General features: G+C 39.5%; 3 protein-coding genes across 7 annotated transcripts in view; 1 reads left to right on the forward strand and 2 right to left on the reverse strand.

Annotated features, from left to right (window-relative positions):
• Window positions 1-940: 940 nt before the first annotated feature.
• tmem82 (transmembrane protein 82) lies at window positions 941-6,028 on the reverse strand. Its single transcript, XM_079360113.1, has 6 exons — window positions 5,725-6,028; window positions 5,540-5,612; window positions 5,211-5,406; window positions 4,492-4,906; window positions 3,794-3,981; window positions 941-3,182 (listed from the first exon to the last, which is right to left on the reverse strand). Exons 1-6 carry the CDS (start codon window positions 5,816-5,818, stop codon window positions 3,102-3,104), a joined length of 1,047 nt encoding a protein of 348 aa, XP_079216239.1. The 5' UTR covers window positions 5,819-6,028; the 3' UTR covers window positions 941-3,101.
• A 1,624-nt stretch (window positions 6,029-7,652) lies between these two features.
• On the reverse strand, window positions 7,653-10,425 carry mad2l2 (mitotic arrest deficient 2 like 2). Its single transcript, XM_079360223.1, has 8 exons — window positions 10,078-10,425; window positions 9,739-9,857; window positions 9,581-9,652; window positions 9,387-9,487; window positions 9,177-9,271; window positions 8,735-8,808; window positions 8,515-8,607; window positions 7,653-8,385 (listed from the first exon to the last, which is right to left on the reverse strand). Exons 1-8 carry the CDS (start codon window positions 10,115-10,117, stop codon window positions 8,347-8,349), a joined length of 633 nt encoding a protein of 210 aa, XP_079216349.1. The 5' UTR covers window positions 10,118-10,425; the 3' UTR covers window positions 7,653-8,346.
• Window positions 10,426-15,028: 4,603 nt separating this feature from the next.
• The window catches only part of tns2a (tensin 2a), a 51,981-nt gene continuing 43,499 nt past the window's right edge, over window positions 15,029-23,510 (forward strand). For 4 of the 5 annotated variants that reach the window (XM_079359416.1, XM_079359418.1, XM_079359417.1 and 1 more), the window contains exon 1: window positions 15,029-15,808. In XM_079359416.1, the coding sequence (XP_079215542.1) occupies window positions 15,686-15,808 (123 nt within the window). In that variant the 5' untranslated portion in view covers window positions 15,029-15,685. Of the gene's footprint in view, window positions 15,809-23,147; window positions 23,287-23,510 lie in introns of those variants that run through there. The other variant, XM_079359420.1, reaches the window with a different exon arrangement.

The following is a 23,510-nucleotide window of genomic DNA, read 5'->3' on the forward strand; positions in this document are numbered from 1 at the left end:
ACTTCACATACATAATATCCATTTTTACATATCAGTGAGATGACCTAGTATAGCATGAAGAAGAACAGCCCCCCCCCCCCATATTGTTGAGTGATTCATTGTCAGATCTTTTGATATCACTTCAATATATACTAACATGCATTTGTTGATTAACCGATGCAAAAATAATGAAATAATGTACAGAACAAACAACTTGTGTAAATGACTCCATCTGTTATTATCATGTTTGTTTCAGCACCTCTTACACTGCTCACCACTTCACCATTGTCTTACTCAGTCTTGTTTACTCTTTTTTGTTTATAGTTCAATATTTAATGTTTCTGTGTGAGTGTGCCTGGCCTATAAAGCTGATTCTGACTCATACATGAAGAGCAACAAAACTGTACAGACCCAAACCATGTCACAGTCACAACATTTAATATGACAACATATCATTTTTCTAAAATACTTCATAATTTTGTACATTTTCACCTTTAACATGTTTGCCATTTGATTTGTTGTTTGCCAAAACCTGTCGTTAGTGGGGGGTAGATAAGAACTTGAACGAGTTCAAGCAGAGTATGGATACAAGGTGGCTTTATTATCAAGTTGAAAACTTTGACCTGTATGATGTGTGAGCACTGTTTGAAGCTAATCAGTAACATGAACGATTGGGCACATGTCCAAAGGTCCAAGAGACCCGTTGAGATAAACACTGATGAGGGATTTAGCATATACACCGCTTGTTTAATAACTTTCCTTTGCAACTGATCCTACAAGTTGATTTTTCATGATCCTTTCCTCATAGTTTTATTAAAAAGCGTACAGATATGTCACCCTATTCAGAGTTCACATGTACAAATAATAGAGCTGGTGAAATAATTACAAATAGGCCTCCATGTTGTAGCCTACATTTTGCGCTGATCGGGGTATCAGTACTGGAGCTGAACGTGATGTTTATTGGAAATGATTATTGACTTAGTTTGGCATGGAGCAGGTCTGTTACTATACAACACCATTATTCTGCTTTTGTTACTATATTAAGCACGCACATTGGATGCTGAAGTGCGCATGGGCTGAAATGCGGTAAGGGGGGACAACCAAGCAGGCTGTGCGCATGCGTCCAGCGTGCCTATCAGATGAGAACAGAAACGTCTGGAAACTTATCCAGAGGAGGCAACGACTGCTGTTCGGTCGTATCAGTGCGTCTCTGCACCGTACTCGGGAGTGCATGCTTGGAGAAACGTCCTCCCTGTGTCTGCTGAAGTCGGTCCTGATGTGGAGCTCTGTACAGTTTAAATTCCAATAAAACCTATGGGAGTACAATTCCTATTTTGGTGGATCGACTAGACACCAAAACCAAAATTTCCTCTTCACACACCTGGATTATTTTGGGAACATGGACCGCCAGGCGAAAGTGGCCCCTTGTAATTTTAAACGCCTTTTTTCTGACATGGGATGTTCACTGGAGTGATATATGAAAAACAAACCTTCTCTTGATGGATTATGTCTGTCAGGTCCACAGTTCCCAATAAAGACACGCCGTCTGGGCATAACAACGTCCAAATGTGGATTTATTTCATGTGGGTGTCAGAAATTGTACATTCTCACAAGAAGCAGCCAGCCTATGTTTTTAGTCAACGTTAGTAAAAAAAAAAAAAAAAAAAAAAAAAAACAAGATAAAGCTTGAATATTAAAATCCTATCCTAAGGTGGTATGAAGCGACATGTAGGCTACAGTGCGAAACACTGTCCTTAAATATAAACAATGTTTATTCTGAATGTGTTTGTCGGCGGAAATTTACACAAAGGCAGGCTTAAAGTAGTTACTGCGCCTTTCCTTTGTCTATCGCCATTTTGTGTGACATTACAATGCAAACGTCGTCGTCAGCCATTTTGGCTCTTCTTTAACAGTCTCTGGAGAGGAATTGGAAAAAACGCACTAACCAAACGATCCTACTTTGTTAGGGATAAGTTATCGTCCCCGTTAGTTTTATAACCTTTGCTGCACTGAAAATATGCCTAAAGGTGGGAAAATACCATCTTTAAAAGTTGGATGAAATGTTTGTTATTATTATTATTGTTGCTGTCAGTGTCTTTACGGGTGCTTTACGAGTTAATTTGGGTCTGTTACATTGAATAACCTGAATTTAAACTACAGGCCAGGCCTAATGTAAATTCTTCAAATAGGCTACTGGCATTTTTTCTTTTTCCTTTGTCTTTGGATTGTACAGTCTGTCTGTGTGGCTTTAAAATAATAGGCTAAATTAAAAAAAATCTTTGGTTGTTAAGCAAATGTTTTACTTAAACATGTACAAATAGTACTGATAGCCTAAATAAATAACCATTCATTTCAAAGCTCACAGCCACTGGTGTAGTGGTGACTGAGGAAGTGCAAAGGCTAGCCTATAGCCCTACTCTTAATTTTCCTCTCAAATTGTGTTCCCGAGGATAAATGGCAACTGTTATAAACTGTGATATATAAACTACTCGTGCATAGTCATTGTACTATCCAATCAGAGACAGCGTATGGAGGGTTATTGCTTCACCATCCTAGAAAAACAAAGTGCAGCAATCTGCTTAAAAAATGTCAATCAGTCATTGGTTTGAATCAGAGGAGATTTAGAAGGGTATGCTCTACTGAGACTGAAAAAATAAGTGTGTATATTCTGTATACCTGCATGTATCCTGCACTACACCACTACTCACACACATAATCGGCCTCTGATGTGTCGACCATCATTCGCTTTTGCTTTGGGCCCACATTGCATTTTTTTTATTTAAAAAAGCTATACTCTCTTTCAGAAACATTTACTCACAGTCACACTAAGTCCCTATTCATAGAGTAACACCCAGAGCCTTGGTTGGCTCAGTATGTTAACTAACAAGTGCGACACGGTTTAACTGACAACAGAAGTCATATGAATTCCTGTCTCAAAACTTCATAAACAGAGTTATGTAAGGCAGGACCGTCAGGACGGGTCATGTTACAACCACTGCCCCCTTTGCTACACAAAGGGGGCAGTGGCATTCTTAAAACAAAAATGCATTTAATGTAGGTCCTATCCTTTGTAGAACTAACATATTGGTGCTAATAAAAAATAGTATAAAATCCCAGATCGGCTAGCTCTGATGGTCTTTCTCCCGTGCTTGTGGTCTTCTTGTTCGCTCCCTTTTAACATAGTCTGTATAGTCCTCTTCATTCTGTGTGCACACAACAAGTATGAAAGATGAAATAAGAGATCATGCAAAAGTTTAGAAAACAGTTAAAAAACACAGTCGAGACATGCAGCGTCAGGGTACTAAGGAAAATAATCATAATTAACAGGCATTGTATGAATGCACTTTCCTATTGTATCCCCGATGAATATTTGTCTAAGGCTCACCACAGTGAGCTTCAGTGAAGTTTTAAGATCAAAGTCAAATGTACTCATCTTTTAGGCATATTGTAAAGTTCTGTTTTATCTCAGAATAGACAGAATCTGCTTTTGAAATCCAATAACCACTCATGCTACTTTTTCCTGGCACTTCATTAAGACTTTGTTTGCTGTATACTTCACTAAAACAGAACTATTTAACCAGACTCGCTAAGTGTAAAGAAAAGTAGGCTCAGTGTTCTGAATCAGAGAATACTTTGACCTGAATCTGTCTCGGGGATCTTAAACCTCCTCCACCTGGGACACAAGTTGGAGAATTCTGGCTCACCTTGGGACCCGGTCTAATGAACCCTTTGATATTCTGCCCCAGTTTTTGACTCCCGATGGACAAAAAGTGCTCTCAGGCCCTTTTTGCTGCTTCCAGGGAGACTCACTGACCTGTGAGGTTGCTGAATCCAGCAGATCCATGGTGGGGATTAGACAGCTGGCCTCTCCCAGGAAACACATCAGGATTTGGAGCACGTCAGACCAGCGTCCAACAGTCAGCATCAGGACCATCAATCCTCCGAGACGCACCATCACTGTGTTCAGGACAGCCTGACTGCCGGGTAAACGGTTCTTCTCCTCTGCAAGAACAAAAATTCAACATATGTGTACATGTTTCTGAATTTATGACAGGTCAATAGAGGTGTCAAATCATCAGGATATGAATGATGAATGACTCAGTAGTCAGACGAGACCAGACAAGGCTTCAAACTGATGAATTAGTTATTTTCCTCAGGCTGGAGAGGCGTCCACAATATCACACTTTTGATTGATTAGAGTCTCATGAGCATTGCAGCATCTTTGAAATGAAACGTGTTATCATCAAGAGACGTTATAAACCTTCTACTGTTTGTCACTGGAATAGCATCTGTTAGCATTGTTCATTGTGTCCATTGTGTTTTAACCAGGAGACAGAGCTCCCCCCCCCCCCACCTGAATAGGATGAATAATTCATCCTTTTAGAAAATATAAATTAAATAGGCAATATTTCTTAAATTGCACTGATAAGATCATAGATTCACATTTCTAGATCTCAGATCTTTATGGGAAAAGAAGAATTGCAACATCTCCATAATTGGCATGTTTCTCACCCTGCATGTACACAACCAGAAGCGTGTAGCAGATGGTCAGTGGCGTCCAAAACCTTAGGGCCTCTGAAGCAGAGAGGAAGTGCTTATTAATGGTTGCTATGGCGGCAACCACTGCCACAGTGAAGGTAATGATCATGGCTCTGCACAGCATGGGCAGCAGACAGCGGCCTGATGTCAGAAGCCCAATGCAGATGCCGCAGTAGCGCTGTGAGCTGTGGAGTTTATACAGAGCCAGGACATGGTGCAGCAGCAGAGTGGCCTGTCTGGCCAAGAACCAGCTGAGTGCTGCTGCCAGGAGCAAACATAGCCAGCGATGGGACGCCCCCTCGTGGAGGAAGTACAAACTGCAGCTTAGAGCACAGCCAAGAGAAAACTGGCTTTGGACTAGCAGCTGCTGGAGAAAATTCCTTGACTCCTGAGGAATGAAGGAACAAATTCACAAAATGGGGATTTGATGAGTCTTTACGATATAAAACATGATTTACTGCTGCTGGTGCAATTTATTTTCTCTTGCAATGTATTTTTCTACACATTTTTAACTAGACAATATGTTTTAGTTATATGCACATATGCTTTGTCTCTGTGGATGCTTAAATGTTGTCCCCTTCAAAATAACAAGACTTTCTATTCAATGTAGTTCAGACTAAGAAATTAGGCAGAGGAAAGTAGAAAACAAGTTGAGTGTAAAACGTGTTTTTATTGAATAATGGGTTTCTTACTGGTCCAGCCGTAACCCATCCAGAGATTCCTCGAAGAGAAAATTCTAGTACCACCAGAGATGCAACACGGGAACCAATTACAGCCAGCAACCCAGTCACAAGTAAGAAGTGTAGCATCCCTGAAAGTCCAGCTGTGGGTTTCCTTTGAGCACTAAGTGTCTTTGTGCTTGATTCTTTATCATGTTTCTCCCTCCAGCTGTGGGTTATGGAGAGAAAAATCTAAATTAGAACTAAAAACCTAAATGGTGATATTTTAGTTCAATTTCGTGAAAGATGGAAAACTTGATATCATGGTAACTGATTGATACATTTAAAGGTAATTCACTCACCTCGTCTCTTCTAGAAATAAGTGAACTCTCAATATGGAGCATAGTACAGAGATCCCACAAGCACCTACCAGACCTGCAGGTCACAGGATAGACATTAGGCACACTGTAACACACTATAGATCTATAGAGTTCAGAAACCTCTTTAAGTGGTGTGATGTCAATAAGGGAATGAAAGAGGAGCTCACCTTGAAGGAAACTATCCACTGGGTTGGTATCTAGAGTCAACCACTCCGGTATGAAGTAGGAAGTGGGTATGAATGAGGCAATAAAAGAAAACATTGTGCTACCTCTGACCTAGATTAAAATATCAATAGATGTCTAATTTACACAAACAAAGAAGCCATATTTTGTATAATTCCAGATCAGGTTACATTAATGTGGAGTATCGGCTCGCCTCTCCTTTCTTTATTGCCTCAACGTTGAGCTTTGCTCATGCAGCCGCCTGTAGTGTTTCGTACCAAAGGTCATCTGTGTGTCTGTGGAACAGAAACCCTCAGCGGCCGGAATCACAACAAGATAATAGAGGTTACTGCGACATGGGCCGGCTTTCAAGTGGTCAGAGCTAAAGACAAGACGACATTCTTTTATTAATCTTCTTGAAAAATGACGTCTTGACCCCCAAACAATACTCAACTCAACAAGTATATTTAAGTTGCCTAAAATTGCAGAGGGCTGAATAATCGTTGTTTTCTCAAATGTTTAAGACAGAAAGCAGAAACTCAGGCAACAGAGGAGTGAGCCACATCTCCAGAAAGCCATGTAATAGATGTAATACAGTGACACAGAAGTGTGAGTATTAGTTCCAATCAGAATCAACGTATTAAGAAGGACGGAGAGGTTATTGTGCAGATTTGTCGACATTTGTATGATGATCTTTTGCACTCATGTACCAAAACATGTTACGTTTGTCTGAATGAATGAGAAATGTGCATCTGTTGTGAAGAGAGTAACTTATTACTCAGAGATTTTGATGTTTTTTTAATAAGCATTCACCATTAATGTATTTTTAATCATGTGTTCTAAAGTTCCGGTAAGCTAACAACACATTGTGAACACAAGTTATTGAAACTGTACAACTTAATCCTAAGTGAAGCAAGTAAGCATCAACAAGTTCAGAGGTTATAAAAGAATTTGTTTTTTAGCTGCACAGGAGACAACTACAAGACATGACGTCTTATTTGGATAATTCAGTTAATATAATAACAGCAGCAACAATAATATTTAATCACATTACTCACCGCTGTGTGCTTTCTTACATGGCCTCATCGTGACCTTGCATGAATAAGGACAGATCATTTTCTTCTCAGGTGAATGATTTAAATTCAAAATGACTGACTAGAGGTAAAAAAAAAAAAAAAAAACACTCAGAACCGTTGTTTATTCGAATAGTCAGCTGGTTAAAAAAGAAAAGGTTATTTGGTTTGCTCATGTCGACATGCCAGTTTTACCCCGACACAGCCTACGTTGATTTTATCTCAATTTTCTAGATCAAATTACTAGAGCTTGACCAATTAATCAGCCATATTAGTGTAGTGCTTATCTGCATCACAGATATGCAGCAATATAAATACATTTATTCACCAGTCAAATATCATTTGATTTGAGTATTGTTAGATTACACCAGCAGTTCTCTGTCATCAGCAAAGTGTGATATATGAGAACAAGCATTACCACTCTCCAGAGTGTCAGGCGGTGATGCATGTTCATGCAGTTGAGTGACCATCTTGTCTACATTACTACTTTTCTTTTCAACAAGTGTTTGATAGCTGCATTCAAGGCATCAACACTGTGAATGTGTATGTCTTTATTTAACGACAGATTGAACATAGATCCGCGAAAGAAAAGAAATTGGTCAATATGTCAGTATCAGATTTGTTTTTTTCTCCCCATTATTGATATCCGTATCGGCCCTGAAAATTTCACATTGGGCGGGCCCTACAAAATACTGCCAAACTGTACTCTGAGTTGCTGTCCTTCCACTGTGCTTGTTCACATCAGGGTTGTAGAGCAGGTGTCTTAACCAGGGCTACAGCCAGTCTGTAGGTGTTGACGTTTTCACCATTTAGTCGACTAAACACACAAATACCAGTGCAAAGAGAAACATTTCTAATGCTGGTGCTTTAAAAAAAAGTTTTATTGCCATTAACTTATTTTTCACATACTAAATCACACAGTATCAGCAGTTAAAGTAAAAAAAGTTCGTTTGTTACAATATTTTGACTTAACCATGCAGATGACAATGAGCACTGACTGGAAATTAGATCTTTTTTTTAAAGCATGATGACCTATCTTCAGACATCCATGAAGAGGTAAAACACCTTAAAGAGCATACAGAATAACAAATTCCTCACAATGAGACACAAAGGAAATATTTACAGCTGAGGGTTACACTGATAACAGAGACATAAGAGCTGCTGGTGACATATATTTCAATTTATAGCCAGTACTGTTAAACTGGTAGATTCCAATATCCATGGGATTTTATTATCAAAGTGCAACAAGTTAAGTTTGATCATTGTGTTTCACATATGGTACATAGATCTGCACTGAAAGCAGTAAAAGGTGATACAGGACAATAGAACAACCATACACATGTTAAAGTGAAGGTCAGGCAGCACACAGTCTGAGTCAGGTGTTTGAAAGTCTAACACTGACTGCAGCATCATGCACACGCCTCAGGAACATGTCCACGTACATCTCCTTTTTGTTGATGTTCAATAACATGTTGTTTTGCTGACTGTTGACTCGTGGCGTGTTTGATTATGAGCGTAGCCTTGGCACCAGTCTGCTTCTGCAGAGTGAGGGACCTACGTTTTGTGGGCTCTCTCTTCCACATAAAGCTGCATCTGTCAAAGTCGGAGAACAACAGACAAACATCAGCATGTTTGTCAAGAATGGGAAAATAAAACCTCAACTCATTTTGGTCCCACTTCTTTTTTTTCTCTCTTTAACTGGATTGAGATGTTTCTACTAACTTTGACTATGTCAGATGTCATCGTCTTCAGCGGGATGAGTCTGGGCTCCTGCATGTGGACCTCCTGCTCGTCAGCAACAATCCAGGGAAAATCCTGTAATGAGAAATGTATAAATGTGGCCCCTCAGGTGTAACGTCTGTGAACACCGCTGTGCTTTGTAAAGTACTGAAGGAGTACATCTACAATGATTCTGTAGATTTGCATAGTTTAATATCCTCACCTTGATGACTTGAACCTTCTCCATGTTGCGTGTAGCAGCATCTCTGGTATGTACAAGTACTGAAAATGAACACCCTGGACCCAAAGAAACATCAGGTCACAAATACATCTATGATTTGTGTCTTTTACCACGAATACATCCTGTATGCGTCACCATATTTATCTAAAAACAAAAGCAATTATCACAACAATCGTCTGACTTCTAATTCTGTTTCCTGGATTTACAGCTGAAAAAACTCCCTTTACACCGTTCAGTAAGACCCTACGAAGAAGTGACTGTCCTCCTTTTTAGAATTGCTTTATGTAGTTATGATGGATTCTGTGCAGGATCCTGACAGGAATCAAGAGGATTTTTGTTAAATCTTCACATGAAAGTTTAAGAAATATAAGATTGTGATTGATATGATGATTATTCAGGTGTGTCATCTGTGTATGTGAAATACCTGGAGGGTTATTATTTAAGACTGCATCACAGACACTGATCTTGAGGATGAACGCTCTCAGCAGCTGCTCCACATGTGACAACAGCGTATCTGAGCTGGAACGACAAAAAAAATAAAACGTGCAGTTATCGACAATGAGTCACGACATAAACATGTCACTTTAGATATTTCTAATTGAAAGAAAGGAAAAGAAGGAGAAGAAGGGAAAACCTGATGGACAGCAGTGTAGGCTGTGAAATCTCAAAGACAAATCTCTCTACTGGATGATGCTCTTTGTCCATGATGACCACAACCACCTTCTCTGCATCGTTCTGGGAGGGAAATTGAAGACTTTAGCAAAGAGCAATGACACCTGTTTCATGACCTAACCTCAGCACAAATATGGCATCATCATCACGTCTTACCTTTTCAATGAGCGGCTTGATGCAATAAAGTGTATCTTGGATGTACTGGTTTAGCTCTGGGTGACATGACATCTGGAGGTAAACCCATAAAAAGTCCAGTATTAGAATCATAAGCCTAGAAAAAAACTATGGCATGTTTCTATTACACATACATCTACCTGCACAGGCACATTATATTTCTTCCTCTTCTGGAATATTCCTGAGGGATAAACTTCGCGGACATACAGGATGAGATGGATGGCGACCTCCAGGAACTCACAGAGGATGTCAGCAACCACTGGAGGATTAAAAAAAAACAAAAAAACTCAGAGATCTCTCATGCATTCAAGTAGAGTCCAACCAACCTCAATGCAAAGATCCCCTGATAAGCTTCACCACTACTACTCGGTCATCGCTACTGATTATCTACAGAGAAGATAGTTCATATCTAAAATGTCGGAAACATCAGCTGGATTCATTGAGGGATAACACTGACAGTCGTGGTTTTGTTTTCTTACCTTGTCCAAAATTCAGGTCTTGTCTCGTTAGAGTTGTCATAATTCTTCTTCCCCAAACCTTCAAATGAAACAAACAGCTGAATGTCTGAGTGAACTCATCAGTTCATGTTATCAGACTGTTTCAGTATCTTTTTGTCACAACGACTCCAGATTGTCAGTCGATGGGAAGGCAGGAGTAAGATGTCTGTTTTTATTAAGACTTATGAGAGGCGGAATAAATGTAGAGGACCAATTTAATAAAAAAGGAGAGAGGATATTTCTTGTTTCGCGACACAAACGCGACTCTCCATTTACCGAAGCTAACTCGCGCGCAACAATGACGTCATTTGGTTTGTTGACAAGAGTGCTCGCGTCCACTCGTGATGACGTTACTTTGCGAGTGCAAAGTAGTCTAATTAGTTTTTTTTTCTTCTCAAAGACTAAAATCCTGAACGCAGAGTTTAGGTAGATTAATCCATTTTAAAGGAGGCACAATGTGCTGCTTGAACACCTTGTTTTGCTGTAAATTGGTGAAAGACAGTTGGAATAATTTTCTAAATGGTCAGGCAACACTTTTGTGTTTTATAATGTTATTATACTGATTATGTGAAACGATAATATTAGTTAACAAATAGGAAACATTTAAAAACCTACAGACTTCAAAGAAACTGAAGATATAATATTTGAGCAGAATATTAGATTATGTTGTTCTTGAAGGCCATGAATGTGTTGCTTCACTTTCAGAGGGCCTGTTGACATATGCAGCAGAGAGAAGGGAATGATGTACCCTTGCTGACTAAGCTGGAAACCTTTCAGCCTCAGATGATCTGTTTCCGTCTTTTGTATTCATAGTGTGCTCTGTGTCAAGTCTGACGTCAGATCTGAAGAGGAAGATAAATGTACCTGACCTTAAATCAAAAGGTTGCGGCTCATAAACTGAACTGGATGGCTTTACAGTGGGGGGGTTTTGTCAATGCTTTGTGGTAATAGTTTTTTTTTACTTTTAGTAGCCTTCGTTTTTATTTCCTGGATGGTGCCGTTTATTTTTCCCTCCAGTTGGCATGAAAACAGTTCTTTTTCTCTCCTTTTTATGAGATGGGTGCACTGGGCCCTGTGCCACAAAAACAACTCAGGTGTGATATTTCCATCCTGCCTACTTTATCCCATAACTTTTAATTGTTTCCAGTCATTCTGCCTTTACATTTGGAACATTACAATTTATTTAACACAAACATTTTATGAGGATTGATTATAATTTAAAGGATAAAGCTGGTAAATTTAACAGCTTCATTTTAGTTTTCTTAACCTCAGGTCTGTTTAGCTTTTACTGAAGTTGTAACTTTTTTAAAATTGCTCCTATTCAAAGGTTTTATTTTAACAAAAGGCTTACTGACTTCTGTGTATGCTTGTTCAAAATTAATCCAACAGTAATCCTTAGCTATTAAAAGAAATTGACATTTATATAGGGTTGTTATAAAATGTCACACATTTGGATACATGTCATTTTAATCCACAAAGTCATTATAATGTATGTCCCTGCAGGGGGCTGGATTCAGACTAGGAAACTAGTGAAATGTTTGATGTTTTTTTAATCAGAATTGGTCAAACAATGCAAGGATTTTATAAACAACAAATAACATGATAGTGTTTCATGTTAGGTGACTGTTAAGATATTTCAGATTTTGTGGATTTGACGCCGCCTGTGGACAAAGGATGCAGTGGGATGTCCTTTTTAAACTAAACTGGATTTGGTAATCTTTAAAAGTCTGTGTCCGAATCAGTTTGATCCTATTCGATTCTTCTGTGAAAAACATTTGAGCAGAGTTTTTTGATTCTGTGTAAAAGAGAAAAGGTGGATCCTACCAAAGAAACAGTTTCATTTTTATTTTAAAGGACTACTTTCAACAGCGCAGACTTCTTAGTACTAAAGCAGCAACATGGTATGTAATGTTATGACACAAAAATTATTTTAGCGCCATTTGTGACTGTAAAGCTATTTTTCCCCACTAGGGGGCAGACCAGTTCTGAAACAAACCCAGAAAACACAGCCCTCTTGTAGCTTCAGTATCAAGTCTGCATGAGACTCTGAAATAGTTGAGCTGTCCTTTCGACCCTGTGCTTCTCATACTTGATGACTGGCGAGTGTAACCACTGCACACACCCTTGGCATGGACGTTCTCAGCCTGTGGCCAAACAACTATGAATTTTTGGTGCGGTTCAAAACTGACCCACAAAAACAGATTCTTGAAGGCAGCAAAAGGGGGCCAAAGAGAGGGTGAGAGAGGGATGTTTAATATACGAGAATGTTACGTGTGTTTTACAACTTTTGGGAAAGGACCGTTTGAAGAGGATGGAAGTCCTCAAGAGGAGATGTAAAATACATCTTCTGTGCAAAGGCAGTCTGACAGGACCAGGCTTGGGTAGTGTCATCCCTGACATCATCACAACTGTGTCTATTTCTGTGCTCCTTTGTGTCTTCACTGTTTGTTTCTTCAGATTGCAATCTCCTCTCTTTCACTCCATATTTGGACTGTTTATCTTGTCTTTCTCGACTCCTCTCTCCCTCTTTCTATTATCCTCCTTATCACAAATCTTCCCCCAGAGATCTGTCATTAATCTGATCCAGACTGAAGCTTGTTTCTGCCAACACTCCCAAAATGTGCCAGGTATGTTGCAACAGAAGGTAGCCACATCATAAAAAAAGAAGATTATATTTTTCCTTCTTTCAGCGGCTGATTTTCTCATCAGATTAAATTAGGATAAAAATTAGTTGAACATAAAGGCTCAGTCTGCACACAACCTCCATCCCTTTTCTTTGTCTGTAAAAGTAGGATTTCTGCTCAATTTATAATCTAGGTGAATTGAATATTTTAGGCTTATATGCATATTTTGTCTGACGAGCTATTTCATCTCACTGGGTAGCTTTTTATGTCAAAGCGTTTTTCTACCATTCTTAAGCTTCTTTGTTCCTAAACGTCTTAATAAGCGACTCTTAGTTGTTACTGAGATTTTCTCAACAGTTCTGAGAAACAGAGTGCTTGGGAATAGATTTACTGGAGTAACAAAGCCGTTTGATCAACACCCACAAGAACAAACCTGCTTTGTCAAAGTCAGAATTACGTCTTTAAGGCGTCTTATTTGTTCTTCACATATTAACAACAGATTATTACTTAACAAAGTTTCACGGTTTTATTGTGCAGTTATGTGTTCCCATAGACAGAACAAAGACAGCACACTGTTCTTATCAGGAGGAACTAATACTGAGTTTTGTCATCTGCGAATCTCTAAGAAGGTATTTGATTTGTACGTTTCAAACATATCAACGTGTGATTCTCAAGCTCATTTCATGTACACAGCAGACTTGCAACTGAGCAATAAAATCATCAATCATCTTTTGATATTAAAAGCAATTAAGACCTTGTTGTTCTTGTAATGTGTATTATTTAGTATGTCTTTTTTTGGCAAACACATGTTTGATGATACTTTTCTCTTTATTAGATAGGACATCTTAAGAGAAACAGGAAGTGTTGGGGGCAGAGAGTTGGAGATAACATGCAGCAAGGGGCCACGGTCAGAGTTTAACCCACGGTAGTTGTGAAAAGGACGATAGCCTTTGTACACGGAGCTTGCAACAGAACCTCTTGTCAGATAACTCTGGCTAACAAAAGAATATTGAAATATTGTTATTCTTGGAATTAGACAAATACACTTGCTCAGATTCAAATTGTTGCATTGTTACAGTTGCTGATCTCTGGCACACTAATCGGTGTATTCCAAAGTAAAAGCTTCATTCTAAGGCAGTTCAGTTTCAGCATGTTCTTCTCACAAATAAAGGTCATATTTGCTTTGTATCTGCTGTTTTTGTATCGCTGTACTGGTTTATGATAAATCCTCAAACATTTATGACACTTGACTTGCTTAAATTAAAGCCCATGTTTCTTCATCTGGAGTAAACAAAACCGAAATCTTTTCTTGAGATACCTGTGCTGTTTTAGTCTGTGGTCTCTATGACAATAAAGATTTCCCTGTTATTATGAGTCACATTTTCCCTGTTGTGTTACTTCTTCCTTGTTTTTCAGAGCTGCCTCTTTGCATCGTAGGACTTCAGTTGATTAGGCGTTAATTTCACGGCATGTAAAAGCAGGAGGGAGGCTCGTTGTAAATGCTGTCTGCAGCCTGAGCTCATGTCTGAGACAGCCGCCTAAAAGACATAAAATGGAGGGAAAGGAACGAGGCAAAGCAGGAGCGACTGGGGTCGACTGGAAAGGGGCGTAAGAGAAATTGGGCTGGGGGATGGATGGATGGTCGGTTAAAGGGAGGAGAGGAAAGACACCTGGAAGGCTTGTCTGGGGCAAAATGCCTGCAAAAACAAAACAGCATTATGGCTGTTTTTTCTATCTGCAGAGAGAAAATGATGGCGAGAGAAGGAAGGAAAAGAAAGAAAACATGATAAGAAAGGGGGAATGTGTAGGGTATACAAAGAAGGGGAGGGGGATTTTGGAGGCACATCAAGAATTTGCCTTTTAAGGGGTACAGTCTCACTCTTCCAAGCCTTGGGAGCTTTTCGTAGCAGCCAAAATACTCAAGGGAGTAGAAATAAACAACAGCAAAGAGGCCGTGAGGAATAAAAACATGTGCAAAGTTAATAGTTTTCACACTTTGTTACACAACATTAAAGACACACAGGACGTCTTTGTGCTTCAAATCCAGGGCTGAAATCAAGAATTCATCTGGCATTCCTTCATTTAGCTTCTCCTCTCCTTTGTTAAATGTTAGGTATGGACTCTGCACTGAAAGAGAGCTTGTTCCTTGAATGCAACACACAGGCGTTTGCATTGTAAACAAGGGAAGACTCAGACTGCGTCCTCTCTGAATCACTGGTACACCCAGCATCCTATCGGCTGCCGTCACTGTTTGGTTTTCTTGGTTGTTTTCTAGACAATATCAGCCATGTGTTTCCCAGAGCCGAGGAGAGACGACGGCCTGTATCTGGGAGCAGGAAGCTGACTAGGAGGAGAGAGGGGTGGGGGGTAAGAACAGAGAGGTGATTGTATGTGAGTGAGGCGAGAGGTAGAGAGTAGCAGTAAGAGTAAGAGGAGGAAGGAGCAGATGTGTCCTGGGGATGGTTAAGTTTTGAAAGAAACAGGATGAGGAGATGACTCCTTCAGCCTTTCAGTCCGGGAAATAGGGATGGAAAGAGTTTCAGATGCAAAGCAAATCAAAGAAGAAATGGAGTTTCCTCAGAAAGTTTGGGTGTCTACTGTGCGTGTGTGAAACAAAGAAGATTAGCGAGAGGGGGTGGAGGCAGAAAAATGGGGAGCCCACATGTGACTGGCTGACTTGGAGAGAGAGGTGTTTTTAAAGGGTGTATATAGAAAAGGGGGGGGGGGGGGGGGGGCAGTGCGAGCATGCAGTGCGTATCCTTCCCTCTGTCCCTCTAACCGGACTGAACGAGAGCCAGGAAAAGGGGAAGGGCCTCCCTCTCCTCCTTTCCAGCTGACAAATACAGCTGCCCAGGAGAACTGGCTGGAGACAGTTTAGAGGAGCAAGAGGGAGAGAGGAGGAGGGAGGACAGAGAGGGAGAGGAGGAAAAAAGAAAGTCCCCAGAGTCCAGGACCCGTCCACCTATATGGGTTGCGTCCTGAGTTCGGACTGGTGTGGGGAGGAAGAGGTGCTGCCGGTGGTCAGGAGCTCGTCTCTGAAGTCAAGGAGCCTGCAGAGGAGTGAGAGCGGCAGGATGAGGCTGACAAAGGTGAGTGTGAGTGCAAATGATAGATAAACATGTTCACTATAATATCTGAACATGCATGTGTTAATGCACACTCTCTCTGGCATGAAGGCTGCCCATGCATGTTTATAGTCATGGTGTTTGACTTCTTATCGTCACAGGAGGATGGCAGGTAGAGCTACTTTGCCATTTGTGAGTCCAGGTATTTATTGATTAGGCGTATATTATCCCATTTTGCCAATCTTCTAACACATGGTTTTGTGAAATAACTATGTTGATGGATCTGAAATAATATTTTCTGGCATGATATATCATTTGACTGGGCCTAAAAAGTTTCTCTGCATTTCTAATACAGATAAGTCATCAAAGGGTTAATTTGGAGTGCCTCCAGATTCTCAATATGTCCATGTGCAGCAAATTTGCAACAGCAAAAATGTTTAATAGGAAACGTAATGTGGACTTGACCATGAGGAATAGTTAGTTACCACTCCAAGTCACAGCATTGTCGACAATGAGTGTATCAGTAAAATGTTTATTGACAACATCACTTAGAAAATGTGCAACCTTGTGTTACTCACAACTTTGTATCTTTCTAACAAAAAAGTCAGATGTTACTTTAGACAATGGATCAACCTCTAATGACATTGATATTCTTCTGTAAACAGAATCCAGGTAGTAACAGTTTCATCACCATTCTGTGAGTTATCATGAAGCTCATTTGTGTTCAACAGAAAGTCATTTCTTGGAGTGCATCAGTGTTGCTTATGTTGCTAGAGCGCTCTAGTAAAAAAGATGTTTTTGATTTGGTTGTTATTTCGTGGTCGCTGGGATAGCTGTGGGAAGTCAGATTTTTTTAAAGGCCTTGAGTGATGTCACATGAGTAAATGTCAGTAGTTGCAGAAGAATTCCTTTAATTTCCATTTTATTGGGAGATGTGTGGTTACAAAGAAGTGAGCTTTTTAGACCTTTTTTCATCATCTAATGACTATCTGCTGTCTAATGACTGTCTGTTCAAGGTGACATAGCTGCAACTATATCATGTCACATTAGTGGTGTAGCATCGTGACAAGGTCATCTGCACAGATTCAGAGACAGAACATAATCCATGGCTGCATGCTGACGTAACTTGTCGGGGTTCCGGCTGTAACTGGATTGATTTATTTTGGTTTAAAGACGTTGACATTCATTTCTAATATACTCTCTGTTTTTTATTGATCGATTATTTGAAGCTGTCGATCTAAATTCTGTTGCTATGCATGAGAAGGTGAAAAAAATATGATAATGATTCAGTATTTAGCTTTGCCACATCACACATCTCTGCATACAAACCAACATGGATGAGTATTTTTTTTACTGTTTTGTTTTTGGTTGAAACAACAGGATGTTTTGCATTTGTGTGCTTGAAGTTCAAGAAGTGATTGTTTGTTAAATTCCTACAATAAGTGTGTGTGGGTGTGTTTGTCTTTTCTTTGGCCTTGAATTGAAAGACAGTGTGGATGACGATGGCATCTAAGAGCTGAGGTCACATCTGTGCACACACACAATAGCACTGTTGTGATGCCCTCTGCACTACTGCAGGATTACCATAATGGTAACAGTCTGGCGGGCTGCAGTGATCTTAAAGTGCTATTCAAGAGAACAGAGAGAACCTTGAAGCAGCTTACATCACTCTGGATTACACACAAACTGAAAAATGTGTCCTTTTTATCCAGATGTTGTCCTTATTTTTTTCATGTGCATGTCATCCTTCGATTGCACTTTATTCAGCGTGTATGAGGGTGCATGTGTGTGCGTGTTTATGTGTGTGTGTGTGTGTGTGTGTGTTTGTGTACATGCTTGGTTGCACCACAGTCCCAGTGGCTCCATCTCACATGCTAAGCAGCGTGGGAATGTGGAGCCCTCTGGACTACGTCATCCAGCAGTGACTGACCCCGCAACAGGGGTGTGGGAACTGCTATGATCCCAGAGATTACACTGACCGAGGAGATGATGTCTCATTGGTCTATTTGTGATCTTCTTTTATTATCTTGTTTTTCACTTCTTTCTTGTATCATGTCAAGCTTGTCTCTCTCTCAGATCTCCAATCATATGTCTGTGAAAAAGGTAAATATCAGTGAGCACTTGCCCAGACTGTGAGCTGGCTCTCAATATTTTGATAACTTGGCAAACACTGTGCACATACAGTACATACCATGTCCAACTTGTGCCAAGTGCTAACTGGAAATATTTGGCAAGAGAAAAGGATCTTCCACGTGTTCTGCTCTCACAGTGATTACATAATTGAACTGCTGTTATGCACAGAACACAGGATATGAATGTTTTCAGTTTTGACTTCTTGTATCATACAAATATTAGTTGTTTTTTTTACAGTAATATCACACAGTATATAAAGTTTTGTATTACATACAGTGGTATGTAAAAATCTTAAATAATATTTTTGAAACCATTTCTGATGGAGAGAAGGTATGCTATCCTATTATTCCTTTTAAAGGGATGCACAATTTATTTTGGACCAATTAAAATAGTGAAATGCGATGCTATGAAACTGGCAGTTGAAACCCTCTCATGTGGTCATTTTTTGAACTCTTTGTGTGTGCCGTGATCACACATGGTCTGTATTGGCATTGAAAGTTAAATATCTTCATATCTTGGCGGACAGTAAAATAAATGTGTATTTAATCCACCTACATACACAGCCAAGAGTTCAAGTCTGACAGTCATTAATGGAGCCGATTGGCAGATGAAGGTTCATATGAAACTTATTCTGTCGAAGTTTTCATCGCCAAAGAACAGCAGGTTCTTTTTAGCTAAGCTGGACTCTAGAAGTAGAAAATGTCAGTCAGTAAGTAAGTCATCACATTGTAGTCAAGACTGTTTTTGACTTTTGGATGGACTGTCATGAAATTCAGTATGACAGAGGTGTAGAGTGAAAAAAGACTGTTGTGATTTCCAAACAACCATACAGTTCACATGTTTTGTTTTAATAGAAATATTTAAACAACTAAAGGTTGGATTGACATGAAATTTTTTGCAGACTATCGTGCCCTCCTCAGGTTTATTTATAGACTTTTAGTGATCTTTCAGTTTTCATTTATTATTCGAAACTGAATAATAAATGAAAACTGGATTTTACGAGTATACTTGCAAATGTTAAAGCAGTCTGATCATCCAGCTGTACTTTTTCTCTGGTGCCAACCTGAGACAGAATATTCCATATGGCGACCACCATCGATGGGCTTTAAAACGACGCTTCAGAAACCAATGCATGATGTCACCAAGACTACGTCCTTGATCAGCTTATAACTTGACTTCTGTGGTCAAAGGCAAACACTGCATTGCCTCCAGTGTAGTAGTCATTATTCAGATTTGTCTTCTTTCTGCTGGTCATTGTTTACTGTCTGACTGTGACTTTAGATTCGAGCATGGAGGGGCGTGTTTGGAGTTCATGTCTGCAGATTATTATCATAACTAATTTGCAACCTGCACGTTCTGCAGCTTTTCTATTTATATCTATCTATTTTCTATCTACTGTACTTTATAGACTCCAGACCAAGACAGGCAGTGCTCTACTCCCTGCTAATTATTCCCCCTTTAAGCATTGTCATAGAGAGCTTGTAAGAGTTTAGATGTTAGCTCATGACTGAAAGCATCGTTCTCCTCAAAGTACAGAGCCACGAGCATGTATAGGCTTAGTTTGAATAAGTTCTGGGCTGATATCTTGAGCTCTTTTTCTGTTATGTAATGCAGCTTTGTTTCTGCTCTTTTGGTTCATCCTGATTCCTGACTGTTCAGTAAGTGTTATTTTCTCCTCAGACTGCCAAGAGTACTGGTGGTAAACTACAATGCTTAGAATCTGAAAACTTCTTTTTTATCCCTTCACCCTGCTGTTCGTCACCACTGAGGATGAAATGATGCTTTTCAGTCTAGAAATACATGAAACCCTGGTGTTGTTTGCAGTGGTTTTGTATGTATTTTGTATTTATCTTTCCTCCCTGTAATTTCTCATGGGCAACAAAGTTTAGATTGGTCATGACAAATACTGAAGCCTCAAGCCACAGGCATTCACTACAAACACACACCCAACACAGGAAGGAACAGTGACTGGTTAGGGTTAAAAATAGACCCTTCCTCTCAGCATCCACATCAGAAAACAAAAGAAATAGCGGCATACAATCCAACACAGTGCAATACAAAACAGTTAAATTCCTATATATACACCAGACTCAGGGGGGGGGGGAGTCATGAAGCAGATTTCTGATGCTAGAAATCGACAAATTATCCAAAACTGACTTGATTGTTGTTGTGACTTACAGATGAAAGCTGATCGAGGGGAAAGGGACACACTTAAACCATTTCCTCCCTCAGCGTGAAATATTTTCTTTTCTTAAGCTAAAAACTGCAGAGCTCAAAGGTTGTTCAAGTTTTCTCTGAGATTGAGAAACATTGGCTGACGGAAACCCCTTTTATCGATCTCATTGGCACAATAAATAAAAATGTGCGTGTTTGTGTCATCTATGTTTCGCCCAACAGCTGCACCATATCAGTCGCTGGTGTCGGGCTGTCTTACACAATCCTTCGTCAAGCTACACGGCCCCCTTTTTCTACCCTCCTCCTCCTTCCCTCATTTCCTCTTGGCCCGGTTCCGTCTCTATCCACCTCTTTCTCATTTACCTCTAAGCATAATCCAAGTCCATGCTCCTCCTTGAGACTCTAAAATCCTTGGTTCTAGACGGACTAGACCTAAACGCACCTGGCATGCCTGCAGTATTTCAGGCAGCGTTTATGAATGTAAAGCACCTTGAGTTTTGGATAGAGGTGCAGAAAACAGAATCATTTGTGTCTGCAAAACGTGTCCTAAAATCAATGCCATTTTTTGCAACCTAAGCGTTATACATCTGCATCTTTCTTTAAACACGGCCCTCCCCCACTTTACTCCCAAACTCGACCCCTCATTCCAGTCCCAAGCACCAGCTTCCTGTCTCTTATGGTCCTTTGGTATTTTGTGAGTCTCACATGTGGCCTCCCCCACCCCTCTTATTTTTTTTAAACCTTTTTCACTATACATTTTTCTTCTTTGCTCCTTAATCCAGCTCTCCTCCTTCTCTACATTCCCCTTTGCCAACTCTTGGACGGCCACGATCCAAAAAGAAAAGGAGCCCAAATTCCAGGAACAACTTAACTCCCCAAGACCCCCCAAATTTATCAGTCCTGCTTTTTTTTTATCATGAGCCGGAAATTCTTGGATCATGAGCAAAGGACTGCACACATATGACTCAAAGTCACGTTTTTGCACTGATTGTTTTGGATATACTGTACAGCTGAATGTATACCTGCTCACCAGTCTCACACATATGGAAGTGACTAAGAGATTGAGGCCGCAGACAGACATAATGATCTGTGTATAGAGTCTGTGTCTGTGGTGTATTATGGGCTAACACAGGAATGGTCATATGTGGGCATGTGTGGAGTATAATCAAAACAAAGAGCTTGTGATGCAGGAGAAAGAAAGAGATTTATGTCACAATGTTTGACGTTACAAAGGTTTTTCATGATTTAATTATGTGACTCAACACAGACTGCTGCCTTTTTTTGCCTCAAGAAAAAACCCCCCAGATTTGTTGGATTGTTTCAGCATAAACTGTTTTCTAAAAAGCAATACAGTCTTTTTTTATGAACTTTAGGTGACCCATCAGAAGCATAAAAGTTATGTTTATAAAAACAATAGAAATTATCACCAATATATTTACATCTCATCATTAACCTTCGAAGATCCATGGCATATTTCCCTTTTTTTGTCTACCTATATCTTTGTTTAATCATTCATGGATAACCTCAACTCTTTCAAGAACAGTCAAGTTATAGAAATCTATTTTTTTCCAGGACAACATGAGCTAACGGAGTATATATCCTGCAGTGATGTTGGATAAATACAGCAAAAGCCTCACTTACCTGATGCACTTCTCTTATTTCACCAGTAGAGGCTGCTGCTAACCAGCTACTCAGCGTTGTGTTTGCAGGTGCAGGCACATCTGTTTATGTTTGTTGGGATTGTTCTGACCAACTACTGACCACACAGTCAGAGCCGATGTTTAAATTACTTTTGCACACATCATTAAGGCACTTCTGTAGATACCTGTATTTAATAGATTTGAGGATAAAATACTTTTTATTTTTATTTTACTTGTATTTTCACAAATAGTCCAAGTTAGACCTGCTCCTTAAGAGGACTTTCGTTTGGATTTGGCCATGTATTTAATGTAATTTAAAATGACTGGATGCATTAAAGTTGACCGTAGAAGCTAAAAGTCGTGGCTACTTTTTTAAGAAGATGCTTTGAATACATTTATATAAAATACTCTTTTATAACTCCAACGTGTAATGCTCTTAAATCAAAGAGGAGTACAGACACAGCTCCTCTTCAGGTATGATTAATCCCAATTGAAGTCCTTTATTATTGTGCATGTGACAGATCACAATAACCTGTTGAATTTGATGTTCAAACTTTGTACTGAAAGTGTTTCTTTTACCTTTTGACCTTTTGATATTTCTATGTGGAACTATATGTCATTGGTTTAGAAATACAAACTAATATCTTATGAGGTGCATGCTTTCAAAGATGAATTATCACATCATTTCAAATCAGTTAAATCAAACATTGAGGACAGGTGATGATAAGAAAGAAGTATGCCTAGTGTTGGAGATATGAAAGGCAAACAACGACTTGTATACTTTATGTGCAGAGTTTGAGTCGCTGTTGATATAAACACGTCTGTTTCATGTTATGATGATGGCATGTAGGCAGGGGCCCAGAATTATCACATGTATATGGAGCCCATGATTTAACATGAACTGCAAAGCTGCATGTTTGTCTCATGTATGTTGAAACGTTCGTTTTTGGGAAGTCACACCCAAATAACATACGCGAGTAACTCCTGCTCATGTTTTTAATTCTGTCTGTTCCTATTTTCTTGCTTTTTAATTCGTGTTTTATGCTCGTTACGTTTTTATGCACTTTACGCTTTAAGTGTAAAGTGCAATATCTATTATTGCAATAATCGAGGATACGTCTTAAAATATAGGCTATTACTTTTATTCTTCTCACATTATTATTGGATTAGTGGATACATTTAAAAGGAATAGTATTTCATGAATAATCAAATATGTGTTAGGGGTAATACGGTAAAGTACATTTTGGATTCATCAACTCAGTTGTGCCAAAACTTTTTTTCCAGGAATATTACCGTGTTTCATTCAACCAATCTAGATCAAGTATCCCTACGCTCCCCTCCTGAAACCGACCAATCAGAGTTGGATATTCCAGTAATAGTACTCCACACATGCTTTTAGCTGCGTGTAGTTCCGCCCTGCAGGCTCAGTGCGGAGGGTGGACCGGAGTAAAGAAAACAAGTTACCTCAGTTTCAGGCTGTGTTATTGATGGCCTCTCTGAGAATGAGGGGCAGCCTTTAAACTGGGGAATATGTTAAGCGGGAAAACGAACAAGGTAAGATACAAATAATATTATTATGGGAAGAAAGTCGAGGTTAAACTGATGTTTGAATAGATTGGGTTTACAATTTAACTGTATTAGGAGTTTGGATTCTGAATAAGAGTTCATATGTATTTCTCACTGTGCAGTTGTAGCCTAGACTTTGTGAAATTATCTGTTTACTATGCAAACCCTCATAGGACAATTGGACTGCAGCATGTCTGTTTTGTTCAAAAATA

The sequence above is a fragment of the Symphodus melops genome (genome assembly GCF_947650265.1).
Source record: "Symphodus melops genome assembly, chromosome: 13".
NCBI classification, from domain to species: Eukaryota; Metazoa; Chordata; class Actinopteri; order Labriformes; family Labridae; genus Symphodus; species Symphodus melops.